General features: G+C 41.3%; 3 protein-coding genes across 4 annotated transcripts; 2 read left to right on the top strand and 1 right to left on the bottom strand.

The window, feature by feature from the left end:
- Nucleotides 1-268: 268 nt before the first annotated feature.
- pagr1 (PAXIP1 associated glutamate rich protein 1) lies at nucleotides 269-2,194 on the bottom strand. The gene is made up of 5 exons (XM_004080306.4): nucleotides 1,939-2,194; nucleotides 1,486-1,687; nucleotides 1,077-1,404; nucleotides 907-995; nucleotides 269-831 (listed from the first exon to the last, which is right to left on the bottom strand). Exons 2-5 carry the CDS (start codon nucleotides 1,655-1,657, stop codon nucleotides 596-598), a joined length of 825 nt encoding a protein of 274 aa, XP_004080354.1. The 5' UTR covers nucleotides 1,658-1,687; nucleotides 1,939-2,194; the 3' UTR covers nucleotides 269-595.
- A 124-nt stretch (nucleotides 2,195-2,318) lies between these two features.
- Nucleotides 2,319-10,227, top strand: kif22 (kinesin family member 22). Its single transcript, XM_004080305.2, has 13 exons — nucleotides 2,319-2,538; nucleotides 2,825-3,023; nucleotides 3,100-3,227; nucleotides 3,981-4,132; nucleotides 5,085-5,294; nucleotides 5,606-6,002; nucleotides 6,272-6,389; nucleotides 6,709-6,829; nucleotides 7,601-7,763; nucleotides 8,210-8,298; nucleotides 8,581-8,781; nucleotides 8,866-8,925; nucleotides 10,002-10,227. Exons 2-13 carry the CDS (start codon nucleotides 2,833-2,835, stop codon nucleotides 10,029-10,031), a joined length of 1,860 nt encoding a protein of 619 aa, XP_004080353.1. The 5' UTR covers nucleotides 2,319-2,538; nucleotides 2,825-2,832; the 3' UTR covers nucleotides 10,032-10,227.
- Nucleotides 10,228-10,281: 54 nt separating this feature from the next.
- LOC101175687 (tumor suppressor candidate 5 homolog) lies at nucleotides 10,282-16,363 on the top strand. 2 transcript variants are annotated; one of them, XM_011488041.3, is made up of 5 exons: nucleotides 10,282-10,657; nucleotides 13,070-13,345; nucleotides 13,518-13,816; nucleotides 13,899-14,028; nucleotides 14,760-16,363. In XM_011488041.3, the coding sequence occupies exons 2-5, from the start codon at nucleotides 13,129-13,131 to the stop codon at nucleotides 14,774-14,776; spliced, it is 663 nt and encodes a 220-aa protein (XP_011486343.1). In that variant the 5' UTR covers nucleotides 10,282-10,657; nucleotides 13,070-13,128; the 3' UTR covers nucleotides 14,777-16,363. The 2 variants fall into 2 exon arrangements, with proteins under 2 accessions (XP_011486343.1, XP_004080535.1); XM_004080487.4 differs by lacking the exon at nucleotides 14,760-16,363 and having other exon boundaries at nucleotides 13,899-14,434.
- The last annotated feature ends 5,533 nt before the right edge of the window (nucleotides 16,364-21,896 follow it).

Raw genomic sequence — 21,896 nt, 5'->3', positions numbered from 1 at the left:
GTGTAAGACAGCATCAAAAAGTAAGAATTTCCAAATTTTCGTATTTTTATGGCCTAAACAGGCTAATAAAATGTTTTATATTTATGTAAATTTGTCAGCTCATTTTGTCAAATGAATGTTTCTTTAGGTAAAAACAACTATACATTTTTATTCATTCAAATCTTTATTTAACAAGAACATTCTAAAGAAAATAAATCTTTAGATTAAAAAAAACATTGTTTTTAACAATCCCCCACCCCTCTAAAAAGAAACACCAAAAAGGGCTTGCTGAAATTGCACTTGAACACCCTTTCTTCTGTATTACAACTTTATGGGGTCTCATAGACTTTAATAGTCAATAAAAAACATTTATTTGAACGATTCTGCATCCAGAATTAACAAGATTTGACAGGAAGTACTTTTACAAATGGAGACTCAGGGCAAACCTGCATGAAAAGAGCGTATTTTATAACAAAGCTAAACATCACCAAAGCCCAGAAATGAGTCCATTTTGACATTTCCTAGGATTAAAAAATTATTGCAAAAATACAAAAACACAATTCATTACATTAAAAAGAGTTCTGCAAAGCCTTTTTAAAGCTCTCCTTTTGTGTCTTCAGTATCTCCTCTGTCGTGGTGAGAAGATGGTGTTGGGGTTGCTGTCTCGCTCCCTCTCCTTATCCCGCTCTTTCTGACTGTTTGGGGAGAGGGCCTCCTCCAGCTTTTTCTCGTTCTTAAAGAAATCCCTCCCCGTTCGTCTAATGTGCTCCTCGATTTTGCGATGGCGCTTCATGTCGGACAGCACTTTGTCCAGACGAGCTTCTCTTTTCACCGTCGAGCGGCCGGAGGATCCTGGAAAGCGACATCAAACTATTAAGAAATCTGCAATCTTGAAACATTAACATCAGTCTGATGAGCATTTCCCACCTGGTGTTCGCCGTCGATTGATGAAGGCATTTTTCGGCGTTGTCTGCATATTCTCTTCATCGAAGTCGAACTCGGTTGGAGATGGAGGCCTGAAAAAAAATCAAAACAGTATTTTCTACTCAAAGCAAAGTAATACAGACAGTTTGAGTTGAAGAAAAAGGGCTACTGACTTCCGCTCTCTGTCTTGCCTCTCCCTTTCCTTCACCGCCTCGTCCTCTTCGTCTCTCTCAGGTGAAAGGGAACGTTCAGGTGTGGGTGGTCTTCTGGGGAGGGGCTCAAAGTTCAGTTCCAGCATCTGCCCTTTAGCCAGCAGCTCGTAGAGTCTTTTAATTTCCAAAGGAGGCGGCATCCAGTTTTTGGCGTCCTCCATCTCCTCGTCGCTGTACGGAATCTCCCACTCCTCTTCTGCAGCCTGCTTCCCCTCCTCAGCATCCACCCCTGTGTCTGCTTTAGCTGGATCGGTCTGAGCTGCATCTTCGGCCGCATCTGCGTTCTCCTCTGACAAAGCAGAACAAACGTTCACTTTCAGATCAAAACATGCCGAAACATCTGCTGCATCGTGTCCCAAAACGCAGGTACCAGCTTCCTCCTGGGCTGCTGCGTCCTCTTCTTCTGCGACGGCTGTTCTGTCAGTGTCCTGTTGGTCCGTGATGATGTCCTCTGTTGTGTCTGCAGCGGGTTTCTCTGAATCCTCCACGTCCAAAGCCTGGATGCCCTCTCTGAGGGAGGTGTCTGAAGCTTCCGCCTGCATCCTTCCCTCAACTGCTCAACTTCCACAAATCTGAGCAGCACAAAAACTAGTCACCTTTTAGTTCTCGTTGAATTCAAAAATAAATAAATAAAAACAAATCACAAAAAAGATTTATCCTTAGGGATCCGTTAACACACGTGCTCTAATAATCACTTGCTCAATTTAAGGAAAGTGGCATAATTCTTGCTGGGTCTTAAGTTCTTGCTAACAAGCTAACGTCAAATGTAGCACACAAATCTTTAGAAACAACATTTTTTCAATGAAAGTCAGATCATCGTTACCAATATTTTGTGGATCCGTGTTGCTGGGGGTTATAGGCTTATTACGAAAATCCCACGAATAATGCAGTCACGAAGGTATAACAATCGACTCTGCAGAAACGTAAACATAGCGCCATTTTGGCTGAAGGAACCGCTTGACGGTCTGCTTGCTTTAGCCTTACAGCAAAGACTGTACAATCCAACTGATTAAAATGTATGTGGATGATCCACTCACGGCGCGCTAAACCGGGAACTGTGAAGGTCGACAGTATAGAGATCTAGCTATGACGCTACTTCCTATCATGCGCAGTCACATCAGGGAAATTATGACTTTGTAATATTTTTTTTTATTTTTGCTTTGAACGTTAAAATTCGTAACGTATTATATATTATTCTAATTTTACGTTTACAATTATATATTTAATGTGTTAATAAGACACTGTCTAATAAAGCAATATGTCGCGAGCTCTGATTGGTTAATGTCGTTTCCGGTCGAAGCTGTCTTGGATTTAAAAGTTTTCGGTTAGAAAGTTTTCGGGGCTGCCAGCGCCATTATTAAATGGAGGTACTTGCGCCATGGTAAAAGTGTGTTTTTAACGACACAAAAGGATTCTTGAAAACGTAAGTATCGTTTTGTAAGTTTTTATTTATAAAAAGAAAAGTTCTAATCGTGTTAACCTTAGCTGTGTGCGAAAATAACAACATAATGCTACCGTGCCCTAGTTGGCTAGTCATGATGGGCGTTGGTAACAATAACAATGTGGTGTTTTAACCTGGATAGGCAATAAAATACAACTTAATCTTGGCGGGTTTGTTTCTATTTATGGTCAAAGTGCCTTTAAGTTGACTCTTGGGTAACTTTTAAAGCAGTGATTCTCGTTTGATTTCGGGCCTTTGTTTTTCGAAGAACACAACATGGCGGCGCAGCGCGTGACCGTTTCATCAGATGGAAACAAGAAGATTTCAAGAGTTCGAGTCGCGGTTCGTCTTCGGCCCTACTTAGACAAAGAGGACGAGAAGGGCGAAGGGCCGTGCGTGCGGGGCCTGGATAAGCAAAACCTGGAAATAGTCAACTGGAGGAATGCAACAGAAACCGTCAAATACCAGTGAGTCAGTCTCTACATGTATTCTTTTTTTTGTGAATGTGCGTTTTCCATTAAAAGTTCGTGCTTTTCTTCCCAGTTTCGACGCTTTTCATGGTGAAAAGACGACACAGCAGGAGGTTTTCCTCTCATCTGTAAAGCCCGTCTTGTCCCACGTATTGAACGGACAGAATGCCAGCGTGTTTGCTTATGGGCCCACTGGAGCTGGTAAGGTTACGCCTCACATTCATTCATTCTTAAAATGGATAAGAAAGTTCTCTTTATTTATGCAGCACCTTTCGCAAACGGAAGTCACAGGGTGCCTCAAAGGTAAAAAAAGAAAAAGTTTTTTGTTGACTTTTTAAAATAAATCAGAGTCCAGGGACACAATGGGAACTCATTCCAGAGTTTAGGAGCAACAGCCTGGAAGGATTTGTCTCCTGTGGTCCAGAACCGTGCGCGAGAGACCACCACCAAGTCCTGATCCACAGACCTCAGTACACGCAGATGGTCTATAGGGGGCGATCAAATAAAAAACATATGAGAGAGCTTGACAATGGAGGTCCCTAAAAGTCAAAACTAAGATTTTCTATTGAAAGCCGTAAGCAATCGGGAGCCAATGAAGAGTTTTGAGGATAGTGGAGATGGGGTCAAGATCCTCGCAGCAGAGTTTTGGATCAACTGCAGGCGCGACAGCTCCACCTTGTTCAAACAGGAAACAGACTGTTACAGTAGTCCAGCCGTGTAGAAACAGAGGCACGAATAAGAAGTTCTACATCTTTATATGACACCATGTTCCTGAGCTTAGATATGTTCCTCAACTGGAAGAAACAGTTCCTGATCAGCTGTTTGGAGTGCTGCTCCAGCGACATATTTGTGTCAAAAAAGTTTCTAAGGCTGGCTTTGACAGCGTGGCCAAGAGAACCCAAGTGCTGCTTAATCCCTGGTATAGCATTTTATTTAATCATTTTTCTTTCTTAGGTAAGACCCACACTATGTTGGGCAGTGCAGAAAAACCTGGCGTCATCCCCAGAGCTGTACGGGAGGTCTTCAATCTGGTCCATGCAAAAGATGCAGAGGAAGGCTGGGATTACAGCATCAGCATGTCCTATCTAGAAATTTATAACGAGAAGGTATGTATGCTTTTGACGCATTAGGAGATCGGAACTGTTCAGTTTGATGTCCCCCCTTTTTTCCACATGTTCTTACTTTGTTTTGCCTCGTAAATTCTTTGAAAAGGAGTGATTAAACAACATATTATTCTATTATTTTGGGGATTCGGCTTTCTGAGCCACTGGAAATTATTGCTATTATTACTTTTGTGATCAAATGTGTAAAATCACAGTATTTGATTAGAAAAACTGACCTGTTCCCTTGGATTCCCTTTAACTACCCAAACAAGACTAAATTAGTTTTACATTTTTTTTCTTTTGCTTATTTCTTAAGGCACAATCAATGTTTTTAATACTATTTTTTTTCTTCTAAATCTGCTCTACCATTTGGTTGAGCAGGTGGTTAAAGGGTTATTGTGGAAATCTTAATGTGGCAATTTACAGTTAAAACTCTAATGACTATGGTCCTTCATTATAAAGCCGTTTAACTTTAGTGGTCTCACTGTCTTAGATCTTTTTTTGTACAATTGAATGTTTTTATTTTTTTAGGAGTGCCCTGTGTTCTGCATCCTGATTGGCTGTAATCTCTCTGCTGTGTTTCCTACATAGAATCTGTTCAGTTTGCCACACTCACATAAATCTTTGGTCTTTGTTTTTAATTCTAAAATACTGGACTTGATTTTCTATGAAGGTTTGAACAATAGGAGTTTAAACAAGAGGGAAACATGTGACAATGTTCATGTCTAAAAGTGTGTAGAGAGGGGTTTTAAGGCTGTAAAAGATCTGTAATTCTACTTTGCGGGTTATTTTTTAGAAGATATCTCCTTGAGAAATGAGGGATGGCTGTATATTGAATAAAAACAGCTGCTTTCGCATATGAACACTTGTCCGTTTTCGTGGTTTCCTGCCAGAATGTGTGATGGCAGCTGTAGAGTTTCATATTTGTCTGAATAAACCAGTTTTGTTCTCTCAGGTTTTGGATCTTCTGTCGCCGAGCTCCCAGGATTTGCCAATCAGACAGGACAAAGACAAGAACATATTTATCCCAGGCCTCACCAATGTCACCATCTCCTCCTTCTCGGACTTTGACACACATTTTGTCCCTGCCAGTTTAAACCGAACCACAGCTTCCACCAAAATGAACCAGCGCTCAAGTCGCAGTCACGCTATCCTTCTGATCAAGGTCTGGCGTGAAATTCCATTCATTCCTAATTTTTCCCCTTCAAACTGAGATCCCAGTCAAACAGCATCTTAAACAGGTCGTGGTCTCTGTGCAGTAGACCAGGATTTGGTAGCTGGTGCTAAAATCAATTCTTTCTTGCAACACTCCCACTAGCAGCAAATGTTGCGCTTTTGGGATTACTTTGAAAGAAACAATTCAGTCATTGTCCTTTTTTTTTCCTGTTTTTATTTTCTTGCTAATCAATATCTAGTTGTGTTTTAGAATTGTCTATTGCATCCTGCATATTTGTAAACTGTTGCTGTTACTTTCAGGTTGTGCGGACTTCCCGTGTTTTACCCCACAGGCAGCAGACGGGCAAACTCTACCTGGTGGACTTGGCTGGCTCTGAAGACAACCGTCGCACCGGCAACCAGGGCATCCGCCTAAAGGAGAGCGGCGCCATCAACCTGTCCCTCTTCACGCTCAGCAAGGTGGTGGACTCCCTGAACTCCGGCACATCGGTCCGCGTGCCGTACAGAGACAGCAAACTGACCCGCCTGCTGCAGGACTCTCTGGGAGGCTCGGCCCACTCCGTCATGATCACCAACATCGCACCAGAATACAAATACTACTTTGACACATTTAGCGCGCTGAACTTTGCGGCCAAATCCAAGATGATTGTGAACAAGCCTTTCACGCGGGAGACTGTGGCCGTTCCTGTGTTACCAGGTGAGCAGCAGCAACACAAAGAACCACTAACTCTAAGGCCAGTAGGGGGCGCTCCTGTCCCAAACAGCAGCACTTATTTCAAGTTTTTGTCATTTATCATTTATCATGGTTGCTTTTGTCCTTTTGCCTTTCTTAAATACATTTTGCTGCAGCTTTGACTGATGTTGGGCTATCTTCCTCATGCTTTGCTGCTGATGGAGGACTGTGCACTCAAGCAGCACTCCTGTGCTCTGAATTTCAAGCGGTTTAATTCTTCCCTGCGTCTTTAGTGAAGCGAGCCCGAGAGGAGCATAAGGCTGGAGGTTCTGGCAGCGAGCCACACAGGAAGAAACAGAAAGACGGGAAAACACCCGAGCAGGACGCCTCTTCACCTTCAGCCGATTCCATGTGGGTACTTACTTACTTTTCCCAGACTCGTCTGAACAGCTCCGGCTTACTGGAAAGTGTCTTTGCATCATGTCAAATTCAGTCTCATTTAGACGACAGCATCAGAAACTGGCGCAGGCCTCATCAGAGCGAGCCAAGATTTTAGAGCTTACGAGGAATCAAGATTTATGCAAGGCTGCCATTGGTCACAGCTGCTCCCCCGACCATGCAAGACCGGCACTGCTCACTTTTACCATCTGTTATCAAGTGGACACGTCTGTTCGGCCTCAGACGCATAACCTTTTGACTCATGTTTTCACATTTCTATCCTTTTATATAGTTTGGCGGAGCCATCTGTCATGGACAGACTGATTGCTTTGGAGAAGCTGGTGATGAATTGCCAAAACAAAGACCGGCTGAGCGTGACTAAGGATGTGGCTCAGTCTCGCAAAGAAATCCAGGTGAAGTGGCACCAAAAACACCAGTGCAGTTTCTGAAACCTCATTGATGATGGTTACGATCGCGTAGATTAAAACTCTGTCAGAATCAGATGTTAGAAGTCAATCGGGGATCTGGTTCTTATTTTATTATTTTGATCAGTGCTATATATTTCAAGCACTTTTCTTTTCTTCTGGAAGTCTGCATATCTGGAACAAACCAACATTTTATTGCTGTAAAGCAGAGCAGAATACGTTAGCAGTTTGAGCAGGAGAGGCACAAAAACATTACGGGAAAGTTGGCGAGATGTTGACATGTTCAGACATCCAAACTCTTTAATAAACATTTAAAGCTGACAGCAAGCATCTCTATTGGTTTGTCTTAACGCAGTCAGTGATTGATCGATTGCCTTGAATGAAATGCATGGGAATCCTTGAAAATCGTTGTTCTTCTCTGTTGCAGAAGCTCGCTGGTTTGATACTTGGCGCTCGCATTTTTCACAAAAATATCTTTTTTTGCTATAGTGCTGTTTCCACTTTATTTATGGTCAACTTTGATAATTTCTTTATTAAAATTTTTGTTTTTGTGCCAATTATTACCCTTTAGGTTTCATTTTCATTCAGCAATATAGGCTTCAACCCTGCATTTTCTTCTGGAAACGCAGCTCCTCCTAGTCTTAATTCAATCTTATTTTGGCCAAAAAGCTTTTATTGTTTAGCATTTGTGCCGCATCTCCACTCAGATTTATCTGTTTTCATAAAAATATATATATATATTTGTTTTGTTTTTCAAAGGAGCTGAAGAAGAAGCAGAAGGAGTTTGAGAGTAAAGCCATGCTTTTCAGCCAAGTGGCCAAAGAAACCCCCGGTTCTGCAGAAGAGCCCGTCTTCAAAAACACCACGGCTCCTCTTCAGAGAAAACCTGCTAGGCAGCAGGCTGTGGTCCAACCCCTGCAAGGTCAGTGAGACGCAAACAAAGTCACTTTGACTCAGTCGTTTCTACATTTCCCATCAAATGGAACAAAAAAATCAAAAACCTTATTTCCTAAAGCAAATAGATTTTTTTTATTTTTTTATAGAGGAAATTACTAAACAAGTTTTTCAAAACATGTGACGTGTTCTTCCTTAATGAGTTGCTTCTGTCACATCGATTCTCAGTTTTATTGATCTGCAGTGCGAGATCAAATGGCGACGAGGAGGGATTCTTTTTACACCCCTCAGCATCACTGAGAGCCACTCGGATAACTTTCTTACTCATGAAAACACACTTTCAGTTCTCCACTACAACATTTAACATGCAAACTTTTTGCCCAGAGAGAATCAGCTGTTAAAAAAAAAAGGTGAAAAGGTTTCATCTTTTTGTGACATTAAAGATTTTGCATGTCTCCTCCTCCTCCTCTTCAGTGTCTCAGCTGCAGCCTCCTGTCCACCTTGCTGTCTTCAAGAAACAGTCCGTCTGTGTCAAGAAGAGGGAGCTTTCCAGCAGGATTGAGGTCAGCTTTGACTGCGCAGTTTGTGGCTTGACACATCTGCAGAGTTGCAAGCATCAGATACAGGCTGACACAGAGCATTAGTTTCACTTGTGGTGTTTGTTTTTCATTTTGTTTTTGACGCAGCAAATGCTGCAAAATGTCACATTTGTGTTAACCGCATTGCAGAACACGTAAGGGGAAAGAGTTGTTGGTTTAAAAACCGGTTGTAGGAACAGGATCATCACGTAGAAGGTGTATTCTGTTGAGTTAGATTTATTTTATTTTATGTTTTTGTTCTTTCAGCTCCCAGACGGTAAGGAGAACATGAAGGAGAATTCCTGGGAGTCCCAACTAGACACGCAAATGCTGGAACAGTCAAAACAGAAAATCCTGCACATCTTGAACAGCGGCGGTGTTAAAGAGCTCAAAAGTCTGCAGCAGATTGGGGACAAGAAGGCAAAGCTGCTTCTGGGCTGGAGAGAGCTTAACGGCCAATTCACAAAGGTTTGTTAAAAGAATCCCTGTCATTTAAGAAACAAAAAGAACTTCCTGCTTCAATTTGTTTTCACTTTTGTTTTTATTTTGTAGTTGGAAGATCTGGAAAAAGTAGAAGGCATGACAGAAAAGAGATTTGCCTCTTTTTTAAAGGTGAGAGACCAAAAACATTTTGTCCTGGTCATTTGTGCTCCGATCATCTTTTGATCTATTTTAGGATTCCCAGTCGTCTTTTCATTATTATCCTGTTTTTAGCCAAAGATAATAATAAAAAATAGCTACTTTTCAAGGACTTAGTGTCTGCAGAGCAGCAGGGGTTCATTAGAAATTTGCCTATACGGTTTGAAGGTGAAGCAACCCCGCACCCCTTTCCCTTCCCCATTGCTGTTAGTGCTATGGTTACATGTACGAGCCTGTACCTCACACACTAAACTTAACGTTAGCAGTGCAACAAAAACGGAAAGCAGGGTTGGAGCTGTCCAGCAGCACAGATTCCAGCTCAGACCTGAGGACCTGGCGCAAAAATGACCTTTTCTTTTCTTTTTTCCCTTTTCAACTACATTTTGGCTAATATGCATCTGTGAACATGTTTTTGACATGTTCTTGTAACATTTTTGTCATCATGGTGGACATGCGTAAAAGAAAACTGCATTTCTGAGATTTTATTTAAATGGTCTTGGATCATGAGCAGATGAAAACCCGCAGTTTGTGATGCCATGGATGGGCCGAAGTCTACCTGCACTTCTGCAACTCTGAAGCATCCACCTGCAGACAAATTGCAGAGTCTACATCTTCATTTTCCTCGTCTGAGCTGGATTCTGGTTAGCTCTGATATTGCTTCCCCTTTATTTTTATTTATTTATTTTTGCTACACTATTGTTGTTTTTGGCCTATAATATGCTATAAACTAGTGGGAGATGGTGGAAACAAAGGGTTGATGGGGAAATTGACAGAGTCCGGCCCACAACCCAGAGGTGAATTTCTAATGAGTTCCTGCTGCAGAAAAAACAACACAGGCTTTACTGATTAATCAAAATTAAGACCCCTGGGAACTTTTTTGCAATATAAATATAGATGAAGTGGGACTTTAAGGACTAAACTGCTTGTTTAAATAATGGGAAGTTGAGTGGAAAAACCTGTATCATCAGGTTTTGATTCTAATATTTCTGACTGTCAGCATGATTCTTTTTAAAGTCCTGTGAATTATTTATCCTTGTTCTCTTTTGCAGGCGAACATCCTGAGTGCCATGGGGAAATGATCTGTTTTTATAATGTGTACATGTATATATATATATTTTTTTCTTTACATCAGTTGGACATAGTTTTTATTTCCAAAGCTTTTGTTTTTGTAATTTAAGTTTTTTTTCTTTTTCAAAGCTTTTAATGTTTTTGTAATGCCAGCTTTTTCCTGTGGGTGGCACACTCGTGCGTTTTAATAAACCTCACGTGAATGAAGTGTTTGCTTGTTTATTTCACACCTTCATCTAGTCCCCATCAGAGGGGAAGGAGCATTAGTCCTCTGAAGCCTCCCCACACCATTCACCCCCCAAATAGGATTCAAAGAAAATATTTGGGGCAAATCGGCGCCTTTCGTTGAGGGTTGTGTGAAGGATGGTGGAGAGCCCTCCTCTCCTCCCCGTTTCGCACGTAGTCTGGATTTCACTTTTCACACCCCCTCCTCCCCCTCCCGGATCCACCCTGGAGGCTACCCATCCATCCCAGCCCTCTATGCCGGAGCGAGGATACACCAGCAGTCCTGCATTGTGCGCGTAGCCCCCCAGCAACGACTCCCCTACAGCATCTGGAGACTCCGCGGGCTGTGAAGGACACTTCTGCGCCTGAACCCACGATGCTCAGAAGAGGAGCGATCCAAACGCAATAAGAGGTCAGTTTCATTTATTCTCCGTGTTTCCTCACCAACCTGCACGTTTTTCTCCTGTCCTTCCTTTATGCTGGTGGGAGATATAAATCATCAGCCTCATTTGTCCGACTGCCCCCCCCACACATCCCTTTTGTCCTCTGCCTTTTGTTAGGCGGTAACCGCGCAGCAGTTTGCGGCTGTGTACACATTACGCGCATCCATCGATGCGCACACCTGCGCTATGGAAGAAAAGCCGCATCCTTTGTATTCCCTGGGTCATTGGGACCCGCTTTCTGCCCCACACCTTTTTTCATGATAAATGAAAGCTTAGATCTTAATGTTTGGGTTTTGTTCACCATTTTATTATTTTTTTAAAAGATATTATGCTCCTGGGCCTAAATCCCGGATTTCAAATTGGTAATTGTGGAGCTAAATAAGCATTTTGTGTTTGTGTGTGTGGTGTGGAGATTATTGGAAATATAAAACCTGCTGTGTGGTTTGTGGGGAGCCCCCCACCCCAAATGAACTGTAAACGCTTCTCTGGAAGCATGAAATATGCATGAATCTGAGTTGCATTTCATTTAAAGATGGCACACTAATTCGCATAAATTTATTGACAAACGTGGGCGTTTTTATGCCACAGCAACACTCTTTAGTTTGGATGCAAACATCTTTGGAGTGTTTGCCTTCTGTGCCAATTCACTTCAATTCAAGTTGATGAAAACGCTGAATCCAGGGTGATGCCAGTGTCCAGTGGAATCAATGATGATACTAGTGGAGGACAGCCGGGTTCTGGACACGTGCCAGCATGAATTTCCTGCTGGCACTCAAAGGTGAAGCAAACAGAGCTGGGAGAATTTGATCTGACAAGTTAGTCTTTTCTGCTGTTAAAGGCTCCTAATGAACTGGATGTTTCTCAAGTTGGAGCTAATTAAGGGGAAAAAAAATTGATATTTTCGTTAACCAAATGATGAGTTTTTCTGCATTCTGAGCATTCATCTCACAAAAAAGGCAGTAAAGAAGCAGTGAGTCCCCGTTATCAGCTGTTTTACTGCTACACTCCAGAAGTCTGCAGGGGAAATCGGAGTCGTTGCTGTGGAAAAGATGGGGGTGTTTATGGTGATCCTCAGCTCGACACAAATCCATCAATTCCCTGACTGCTGAGTGTTTACCTTCCTACGCTAGCAATACAGCGTTTCTTCTTCACTAAGAAAATCAGGTTTAACTCCACAATATGAACACATCAACATCAATTCTTACTGATCTTTAAAGCACCTGCACTGTTTTTTTGTACATGAATGCTTACAATATTCTTTAAAATAAGGAGAGAAAAATAGTCTTCATGCAAAGAAAGTCATTTGTTCAGATTTATGGCATTTTATGAAGACTATCAATCCACTGTGTTCTGAAGATGAAAAATTGGATGTTTTATAAAAATAAATTTAAATGTATTTTTTTCAAATGGTAAAGTGTTCAAACTCGACACATTATGCCATAATTCTCAGTTTAAAAGCAAACCATATGTTGTACCATTGAATCAAATTGAGGAGAAAGTGAGGTGTTGCATCCCTAGCCTATACTAAGCCTGGTGTCATGTAATAAATCAATATTAAATGCATTAAATTTAGCATGTGTGTTTGAGACTTTTGATGTAAGCATGTGCCAACGCATGCAGTAGGGATGCAACGATTCACTTTCTTCATGATTCAGTTCAATGGTGAAACATATGGTTCGGTTTTGAACCGACAACTGTGTCATTATTTTTGATAAAGTGGCGGAGGCGCTAAATAGGAGAAGGAACTGACTGCACACAAAATATGGCAGAAATTATACAACTTACCCAAAACAGTAATGGAGTGTGTAAAGCCCCACCTTCATCCAGAAGGTGTGGCTGCAATAGGTTTTGACTTTTCTAACCCAAACGTGTTAAGAATTGTGGAAAAACTTTTATGAACGTATAAATCGAGAAAAAAGTGTAAGTTTTTTTTTTTGTGGGTACTTCCGGCTCTGGACGTTAAAGTCTGCTTTTCACTTTTTAGTACACAAAGCAGTGAGTTGTGAGGGAATTCCGGCACAGCCTTAGATTTCATGCAGAGTTTTTGCAGGTTGGTTGCTTACAGTTTGTGGAATTTAGGCTGCTCTTGCCTCAAGTGTTTTAAGTAACTCCAAAAAATACTTCATAACCATTTCCGTGCAGTTCCCAGAGGTCATCTCCTTCTAAATTTGAACTGGAGTGTTTTTCCTGGGTTTGAACTTGTCCACATCAAGATCTCGCTGAAGGGATCGAGTAACCTTAGTGACAAACTGCAATGACTGCAGATGTCTGAGCTCAGCACCAGTCAATTTCATTTGGTGACATCATCATTGCCTTAAAATAACATAATTCATCTGTCTTGTGTCATTTTTGTCTTTGACTGCCACTTACTGCCTTCGTAGGTGTATCTACGGGAAGCACAGACTCTACTGGACGAACGAAACAAGTTTGGCTTTTAAGGATGGCTGTGAACACGATTCCAGCTGCACCCGCCTGGTCTGACGAGGAACAACCTTCCTTCCTGGATCAGGACAACTCTCAAGCCCCCGTCACGGTCCAGAGCCTCCCTGACACGGGCGAAGAACTCCTTCACAGCAGCACAGCAGCAAACACAAGACCTGCGCGCAGCAAATCCAAAGGAGAGCTAGTCATTGTCATCAACGAGAAACTAAAGAACGGTAAGTTTGACCTCAGACTGAGGCAGCGGGTGGGTGGAGGTTGGGTCACATAACTGCTTCGTCAGCCTGTTTGGGGAAAGTCAAATCCCACTGCATGAATGGGCTCCGGGGAGTGCACACATGCACACATGCATTTATCTTTCTGGTTGTCCTTGTCATCCTTCACGTGCAGGTAACGGGATCCATTCCACACCTGCAGACAGCACCTCTCCAGTCATCTCCTCCCCTCCCAGAAGACAGCACTCCATCTCCTACCCCCATCATCCCGGCAAATCTAGGAAGGGCAGCAGGGCGGGCTCCATCGGCTACACGTCCTTCTCGCCCAGGCCCTCAATTTCTCGGCATTCCAGCATTGCGACAAACCCCCCACTGGATCGGTCAAAGGTCAAAGACTACCTCCTCCTGTCCGTGCTGGCCTGCTTCTGCCCCGTCTGGCCGATCAACATCGTCGGATTCGTCTACTCCATCATGGTAGGAGCGTGGAACTTGATGGCTTTTCCAGCTGCGCTTGTTGAAACTGCAGCTAACTGCTGTTTTGTTCCCCTTCCTCCAGTCCAAGAACAGCCTTGAGCAGGGAAACCTGGACGGCGCCGTGCGTCTCGGACGTGTCGCCAAGATGCTCTCCTTGGTGTCATTAGTAGGAGGGACGGTCATTATCATCGCCTGCATTGTCAACCTGGCGAGTGAGTGTCCCAAATCTGACCTTTAAACCTTCTCCTCGCTCTTCTTCCCCTCCTCTGAACTCCTTAATTCTCCTGCTTAAAAAATCTCCATCATAGCTCTGTTAGGCTGTAATTATCTTTAACCTGCTTTCGCGGAATATTTCGGCAGTTTATCGCCTGCATGCACTTTTAGACACTTCACACAAAAGATTTGGTTGACATGCACACTCAAACAGCCATACCTGCAGGTGCAATGGACTGCATGTTTGTCCCACCAGAGTGACATGTAACCAACTGTCTTGTACCAGTTGTCCTGCTCCTGTTCCACATGTATTGTATATCAGTGTGTACGCGGTTTACAGGCACATCTGTACATTTATTGCCAAATAAAGGGATTCTGATGAAAGATCAGTGATCATTTCAGTGACTTCCTCAGACGGAGACTGCTGTTTGCCTTATTTGACCGGTCAAGTCAGCTGAAGGATTCCTTGCTGTTTGATTTTCGCTGCAGATATGTCTTTGTCCCTCTGACTTGCAGCCTGTTGGGTCTCATTAAGCCAAGAGTTGTTCTAATTAGCTCAATGACTCCAAGAGCAATTGTAGAGCCAGCTTGTGTTCAAAACCTGCGGGACTCAGCAACTCTTGTTTTTCTCATTATGTAACTGTCCTCTGTGGTCTGTGAAAGTTTATACATCCTTACAGGCTTGCAGAGAACCTCACTCTTACTAATACGCTTCCTTTTCTTCTTTTAGTAAATGTGAAAACCTGAGTTTCATCCCAGGATGAAACGGGATAAGGAAACTGACCGTCTGGCCTGCACCTGCACCCACCGTCTTTACCGCCTAGTCATTACCTGGATGTGTGACAAATGTGCACCCAACATACAGTGCTTACTTATCTTTCTGTATTCTATACACGGCCCCCTTTTTTTTCTGCTAATGGACACAGTAAAATATGCAAATGCTCCTGCTCTCAGTCTGCGTTGAGAGGGTAGGACTCCCTTTCTGTTCTGGCTAAGGCATCCAAAATGGTTTCTAGGAACAACACCCTTCAATAATCCGAATATTACCTGCAGGAGCTCTCTGGACCTGATCATAACAGAGAGAGCTGGTTTTTAAGGCTCCCAGCATCCATTAGCTCCACACACAAAATGTCTGCCAAGCCCTCCTTTTTTCTCCTCCACCAACTGGACTCATCCGTTTGGCAGTAAATCCCCCTCCCAAGACGCTCGGCAATGCTGTGGGATTTGTGTTGCCTTGGAATCAAACGGCAGAAATTTAACACTCACAGAGAGGAGACGCCCCCGAAACCGCACTTTGTCCTTCTGCTTCAAACTGTCCTCTGTGACTTTCACATCTCCACGATGCCCCACATCCTGAGCCTGAGAGCGAGCATACGGGCGGCGAGAGTGGATGAAAGAGAGGCTTACCGAGGACTAGCTGCTGGCGTTAAAAACGGAAAAAGGATTATGAAAAGTCTAACACAGTCGGGCACAGTCATCCCAGCAAAGAAGAAATAAAAAAATGTGCCAAATCAAAGAATTTACAGGAAAACTACATCCTCTCTAGACCAGACTCGAACACATTTTTACTCTGCTGCAGCTTTTCTGAACACGCTCCAACCACTGTGAACTACAAACACACCTGACTCCAACTAAGCTTTTTCGATAACGTTTGTAATGGATTATTATATTCCCTATTCTGTAATGACAGCAGATTTGAGCGTGTGGGAGGTCTCCAATATTTGGTTAAAAAATTCAGTAGCTTGTGACTGCCTCCAGACGTGGAGGTGCATCTTCAGTTTCTGTGCACAGCCAGGGACTCTGATCTGTTCTTTACGCTGGAAGCCTGTTTTGTTGTGTTCACAACAGGATTTGTACAAAACACCAGACATGTGATATTTTAGTAGCATCATGGTAGCAATAGTTTGGAGGATTTTTTATTTATTATTCTACTCTTTTCTGTCTTTAATGCCTAATCTTTACCTACCTGTGGTTCTTCTCACTGTGATCTGAAACAACCGGTGAAGCTCTCCTAACGTACTGTGTCCTCAGCTTTCAATCATGTACAGACTTGTTACTTACTGTGACAAACAATATTCTTCTTTCTTATCAGGTTAAACGTAAACGTAACCAACACTTGTATGTATTATGCAAATATAAATATATGGTGATGATTCTGTATCTAATGTAGGCTTCAGAAACTGTTCTGACAGACTTTATACTCCCATGCTTCTCTAATATTTTGTGTTTATTAATGAGCATGTTGTGGGATTTTTTTCATCCATGGTTAATGATAGTAAACGATGAAGGTTGTACCTCTGCAGCACATTCATAATAAAGACAAAATGCATGTGACGCGGTTTTACTGCTTTTGTATGCTGAAAGGCTTAGGCTTCAAATGGAGGAGATCTGCTGCCCGACCCTCTAAAATGAGAGGAATCCACAGAGCTTAGCCCACTGACGAGAGATTGCACTTTGCAATTAAGCCCTTGAAAGTAAAAAAAAAAAATAAAAAAATTAATTGATAGTGCTGTTAGAGTGGGGGGATGGGGGTGTTGCTGGGTATATTTCTCAGTGCTGTGACAGTAGCAGTTATCCTGGAGGAGCAAAATGCTGAAGGGAGCAGCTCCGAGCCCAGCAAAAGCACTGATGGGCTGTAATGAGAACTCGGTCTCAGATGACTTCAGCAAAACCAGGCAAACGTTTCCCGCAGTGTTTTATATTGAGGTTTCTTTTTTTAAAGCCCGTCTCCCCAAGGTCAGAAGCGTTCAGAAAAAAATCTGCTGTGGACAGCATTTTTAACCTTCTATAACACATTTGCTGCATTTAAAGTATTAGAAATGGTGTATTTCAATACTAAAGTATACATTTATACATAGATCTGTCAAACTTTGGATAATTAATCAAGGCTTGATTGGTTTGGAATCATGTAAATGATGCCATTAGAACTACTCTAATCATAAATAGACACATTTTGAGTTATAAACACAAAACATGACACGGTGAATTCAATTAATGAGATGTTTGTCAAAAAATGTTTTGTTAAAAGTTATTTATTTGCTGGAAAATGATTGGAAAAAGAAATCCCAACCCTATTATATCTACTCAATAAATTGAAATGTAGTAACATTTTCAACAAAAAAAAAGACAAGATTAAAACCCTGGAGCTAAATGACCACAGTTTTATTTTTAGTCTGAGAGGGTCAGCACTTCACAGATGTCCTTTTAATCTCTTTATTTCCAAGCATTTGTGAGTCACTCACAGGAGAAACTGGGTTTAATCGTGTGGATTAGAATTTTCCCAGATCCCTGAGTTTGCAGAAATGTCAACTTGATGGGGTTTACATTTACTCAGGTTCTTCGTCATCATTTTGTGTTTCTTTATTCAGGAGCATACAGTAAAAACAAGCACATTTTGACCGGTGATTACCAAAGATTAACAACACAAATTATGACTTTTATCATCAAAATATGTTTTAAATTGGGACATTTATAATTGCAGGGGTTGCAGAGTGTGGCATCACAATTTCAGATTAACAAAATAAAATCATTTACATTATTTTGTCCAATCTTTTCTGCTACTATCTCTTTATCACCATACAGTTGGGTCTGGATTTTGGAAACAATGTTATGAGATTTTAACTCTAAATAAAATTACTAATTTAAATTATTTAATTTTTTAACATCTTTTTAATATTTGTTCTTCCTTAAATTACCATTTTTCCGACCACTACTATCTCTATAGTGTTGCTAGAACCGGTGGGACACATACACAAGAAAGGAAATGAAGGACAAAAGATGAAACAAGGAGATAAAAATAACAGATAAATGCCATAATTAAGATGCATCAAAATAAGATACTTACTATAGACAGATGAATAAAAATGTAAAACACTAAGATGCACATCTACTTATAAAAAAAGGCCCACAGAGATGAAAAATATGTGTTTGCAAAATGTTGTTAGAAGAAAAATTTAATCTCATAAACATTAAAACACTAATAAAACAGCCATAAAGCAACCAACAATAACATGCTGCAGTCAAAATGTGATGCTAAAATAAGGAAAAATAAATATAACACAACAGGAAACTCAAATGACTAAGTAAGGAACAAGAGCCAACATAAAACAAGATGGTAAATGGCGTATACTTATAGCGCTTTTCTACCTTTACAGTCACAGACCCATTCACCCAGACACACACACATTCACACAAAACAAGATGCAAAACAATATAAAAAAGTTATTAGAGAGTAAAAGATATTTCAAAAAGTTACAAGAACACAAGATAAAAAACCTTTTAAAAACACCTGGACTTTAAAATATGCAGAAAATAAAAGAGCCACAAAATAAATACGTACAATGAAAGTCAGCGAGATAAATAAAACCTAAAGTTTACGTGAAGCAATAGTCGACCATTCCTTTGCCACTAATCAGAGCCTAATCTAACAAAAAATGAGACACATAAACAGACAGAGACATGCAAAAACAATGCAAAACAACAGAAGGGCTGACAGCTGGAGAAATGGAACCACCAACGCGATTAGGCCGGCTTGGTAGTGGTTGTCATAGAGCTGTGTGGGGGAGGGAAGGAAATGACAGACATAACTAACTTTATTTGAACTGATTTATGAATCACAGTCTGATAGAGTTCACAGACTTCTGTCCTTAAGGTCAACCGGTCTCTGAGGGTTTGGAGAGAAGACTTCTCTGTCACCTGGGTTACCCCTCTGACAGCTAAAGACATTTTTCCTTCAGCTCAGCAAATTTCCAAGCACAGCACAGTTTCAGGAGGATCATTTACCAGACAGACTTCCATCCAGATGTAAGAAGTGGGTCAGAGATTATCCAGCTGGGTCACATCAGTGACTGTATAATAGATGGGTCACGTAAACATGGAGGCTGTAAGTCAGCTTGACATTGTTTGGATGCATTGCAGTGGACCTGTTGTCTGTTTGCATAAGAAATAATGGACTTGCACTGATGCTGCTTTTCTTTGTTTGCACGGAGAGGCTGGACTCCAAAAAAAGAAAAAAGAGAATAAAGTGAAGGTCACAAATGTTAAGCGATGCCAAATGGAATCTGGTAAAATGCCAAGGGAAAGAAAAGTAATTTAATCTCGTAACTCCGCCTCATTGAGGTTTAATCTTCAGTTTTGATAATTTATATTGACATAAAGATGTATATCATCTCCCAAAGAGCAATATATTTTCTATGTTTATTTTATTAAAAGAAAAGTATATTATTATAATGTTTAGTAGCTTTATATTTAAGTCAAAATCAATTTTTGTTCATAGACAAGACATTTTTCCACAAAATGTTGTGTATCATGCCGCTTTCTGCGGCCGCTTCTGTTTACCGGTAACTCACTGCCTGATGCTTGTCAAAAAATGTGTTCTTGACGCCCTAGACGTGTGTGGGAGGAGCTACCGCCAAATGTTTTCAACCTGAACGCCACATGGAAGCATTGGCTTTCCGTCTCTCTGTGACCCAGTTTGCCAACTTGCCATCCCACATTAGTACAAGGAGGGTAAAAACTAAAAATAAGAATGAAATTAAAGGGATTTTTTTGAAAAAGATGACAAAATTCAGCAGTAGAACAATCAGCTTCTCTCCATGCTGGATTTGGACTCCACCCACTGATTGTGTCATTGAACATGTTATGTGAGCTGAGTCCCTGATTGGTTGACGCGACCAATTGCCCTTGCCAAAGTTTAGATTTTTTATCTCTGGACGTGCTGTGAAGCTAAAATCAGGCTGCTGCTGCTCCAGATGCCCAAATCCTGCCGGAAGACCTCAGATCACGCCTGTATATTGACTTAGCATATTATAAATCAGATATTGATAAATCATGTAATAAAATGGTTACAGTAGAACAGGGGTGGGATTATATAAGTTTGCTTCCTTCCACTCCCTTTCAAGCAATACTTAATTTTATGTCAAATTATACTAAGTTTGATTAGTTATTGTATGAATGTATAACTGATGATTCTATTGTTTTTGTGTATTATTCCTATTTGATTGCTTGAAGTAAACCATTTCAAATTGAAAAAATTAAAAAAAAGCATAGAAACTAGATGCCTCTGCCACGTGAATCGCATTTACTGAGAAACACAGCTTTAGTTGGGCATCTGGTCTATAAACACACACATCTTCTATTTAGGTTTGAATTGTTTTATTTTTTTATTATTATTAAAATTGAATTCACTCTGATCTTTTTTTTAAATGGACATTATAACATATATTTCTCTTCAGATGTAGCTTAACCTAATAAATTACAATGTAAAAATAATAAATACCATCGACATCTGGTTCACTTCAGAATAAAACATGTGTTTTGTTTATTATATTTTAAATAAATGGATGTACATTAGTTTGAGCTCCCTTAACTGAAAATCCAACACAAACACGTTGCATCATAATTGGTGCAACAGAGGGCAGCACAGGCTGTGATCTGACCAAACATCTGTTTGAATCACAAAGGTCGGGGTCAGTGAAACCATGCCTGTTAATCAGATCATGGCTCAACATATCAGTGCGGTAGCAGAAAAGGCATTTATTTGATACAAACATTATTACATTATTGGATGGACAAGATGCACAGCTTTGGTGCTAGTTGTGAACAAATTTCTAGTAAAATAGAGGCTCAGATTGTAAATCTCTTGTTGCTCTGGTGCTCAGGGCTTGTTCCTGAGCTGCCAGGATGAGTGCTTCAGTGCTGTCCTCTAGGCCAGCCCTTTCTAGCCATTGGTAGGACTTCTTGATATCAGCCTCTTCAGTTATGGTCCGTCGGTACATCCCATGCAGGGGTTTGTCCTCCCATGAGGATCTGTCCTCCAGCACTGTATCCTCTGCTCTCCATTGCCTGAGACATTCACTAAGCACACTGTCAGTTGGGGCCTTGAGCTTCATGTATTCATGCATCTTGGATGTTTCATCCTGGATAGTGGCTTCTGCGCTCACTAGTCCTCGGCCTCCTTCCTTGTGGCTAGCATACAGTCTCAGGGTGCTGGATTTGGGATGGAACCCTCCATGCATGGTGAGGAGCTTTCGTGTTTTAACATCCGTGGTCTGTATCTCTTCCTTTGGCCACCTTATTATTCCTGCAGGGTATCTGATAACTGGCAGTGCGTAGCTGTTTATTGCCCGGGTCTTATTTTTGCCATTAAGCTGGCTTCTCAGGACTTGCCTCACTCGTTGGAGGTATTTAGCTGTTGCAGCTTTCCTTGTTGCCTGCTCCAGGTTGCCATTTGCCTGCGGAATTCCAAGGTACTTGTAACTGTCCTCAATGTCTATCATTGTTTCTTCTGGGAGTGAGACCTCTTCTGTGTGGACTACCTTGCCCCTCTTTGTCACCATCCGGCTGCATTTCGTGAGCCCGAATGACATCCCAATGTCAGTACTGTAGATCCTGGTGGTGTGGATCAGGGAGTCAATGTCACGCTTACTCTTAGCATATAGCTGGATGTCATCCATGTAGAGGAGGTGACTGATGATGGCCCCATTTCTGAGTATATATATATATATATAGTATAAAAAAAATTTTTTTTTACATTTTAAGGTTTAATACATATAAAGCAAGTGCTTTTTGAATTAGATGTTGTCTTTTCAACATATTTTAACATCTTTATTGTAAAATCCAAAGATGTTTGCTGTTGTAAAAGTATTGTTTACTATAGAGTTAGTGACCATTTCATCAAATCTTTTGAAAAAAGAAAATACGTCTTGTTGTTCTCACCTTGCAGACAGAAGTGAAAGCTGCAATTGCAGATCCTGAAGACTAGATGGCAGTATTGGCATTTTTGAGTTGTCTGTGCAATTTTGAGTGCCTAACAGATGCCAGCCACTTTGAAACCAATTTGGTAAAAGAAATTTAAGTGCATACAAGA

The sequence above is a fragment of the Oryzias latipes genome, chromosome 19 (genome assembly GCF_002234675.1).
Source record: "Oryzias latipes chromosome 19, ASM223467v1".
Classification (NCBI taxonomy): Eukaryota; Metazoa; Chordata; class Actinopteri; order Beloniformes; family Adrianichthyidae; genus Oryzias; species Oryzias latipes.
This window is presented reverse-complemented; position numbering and strand designations above follow the sequence as displayed.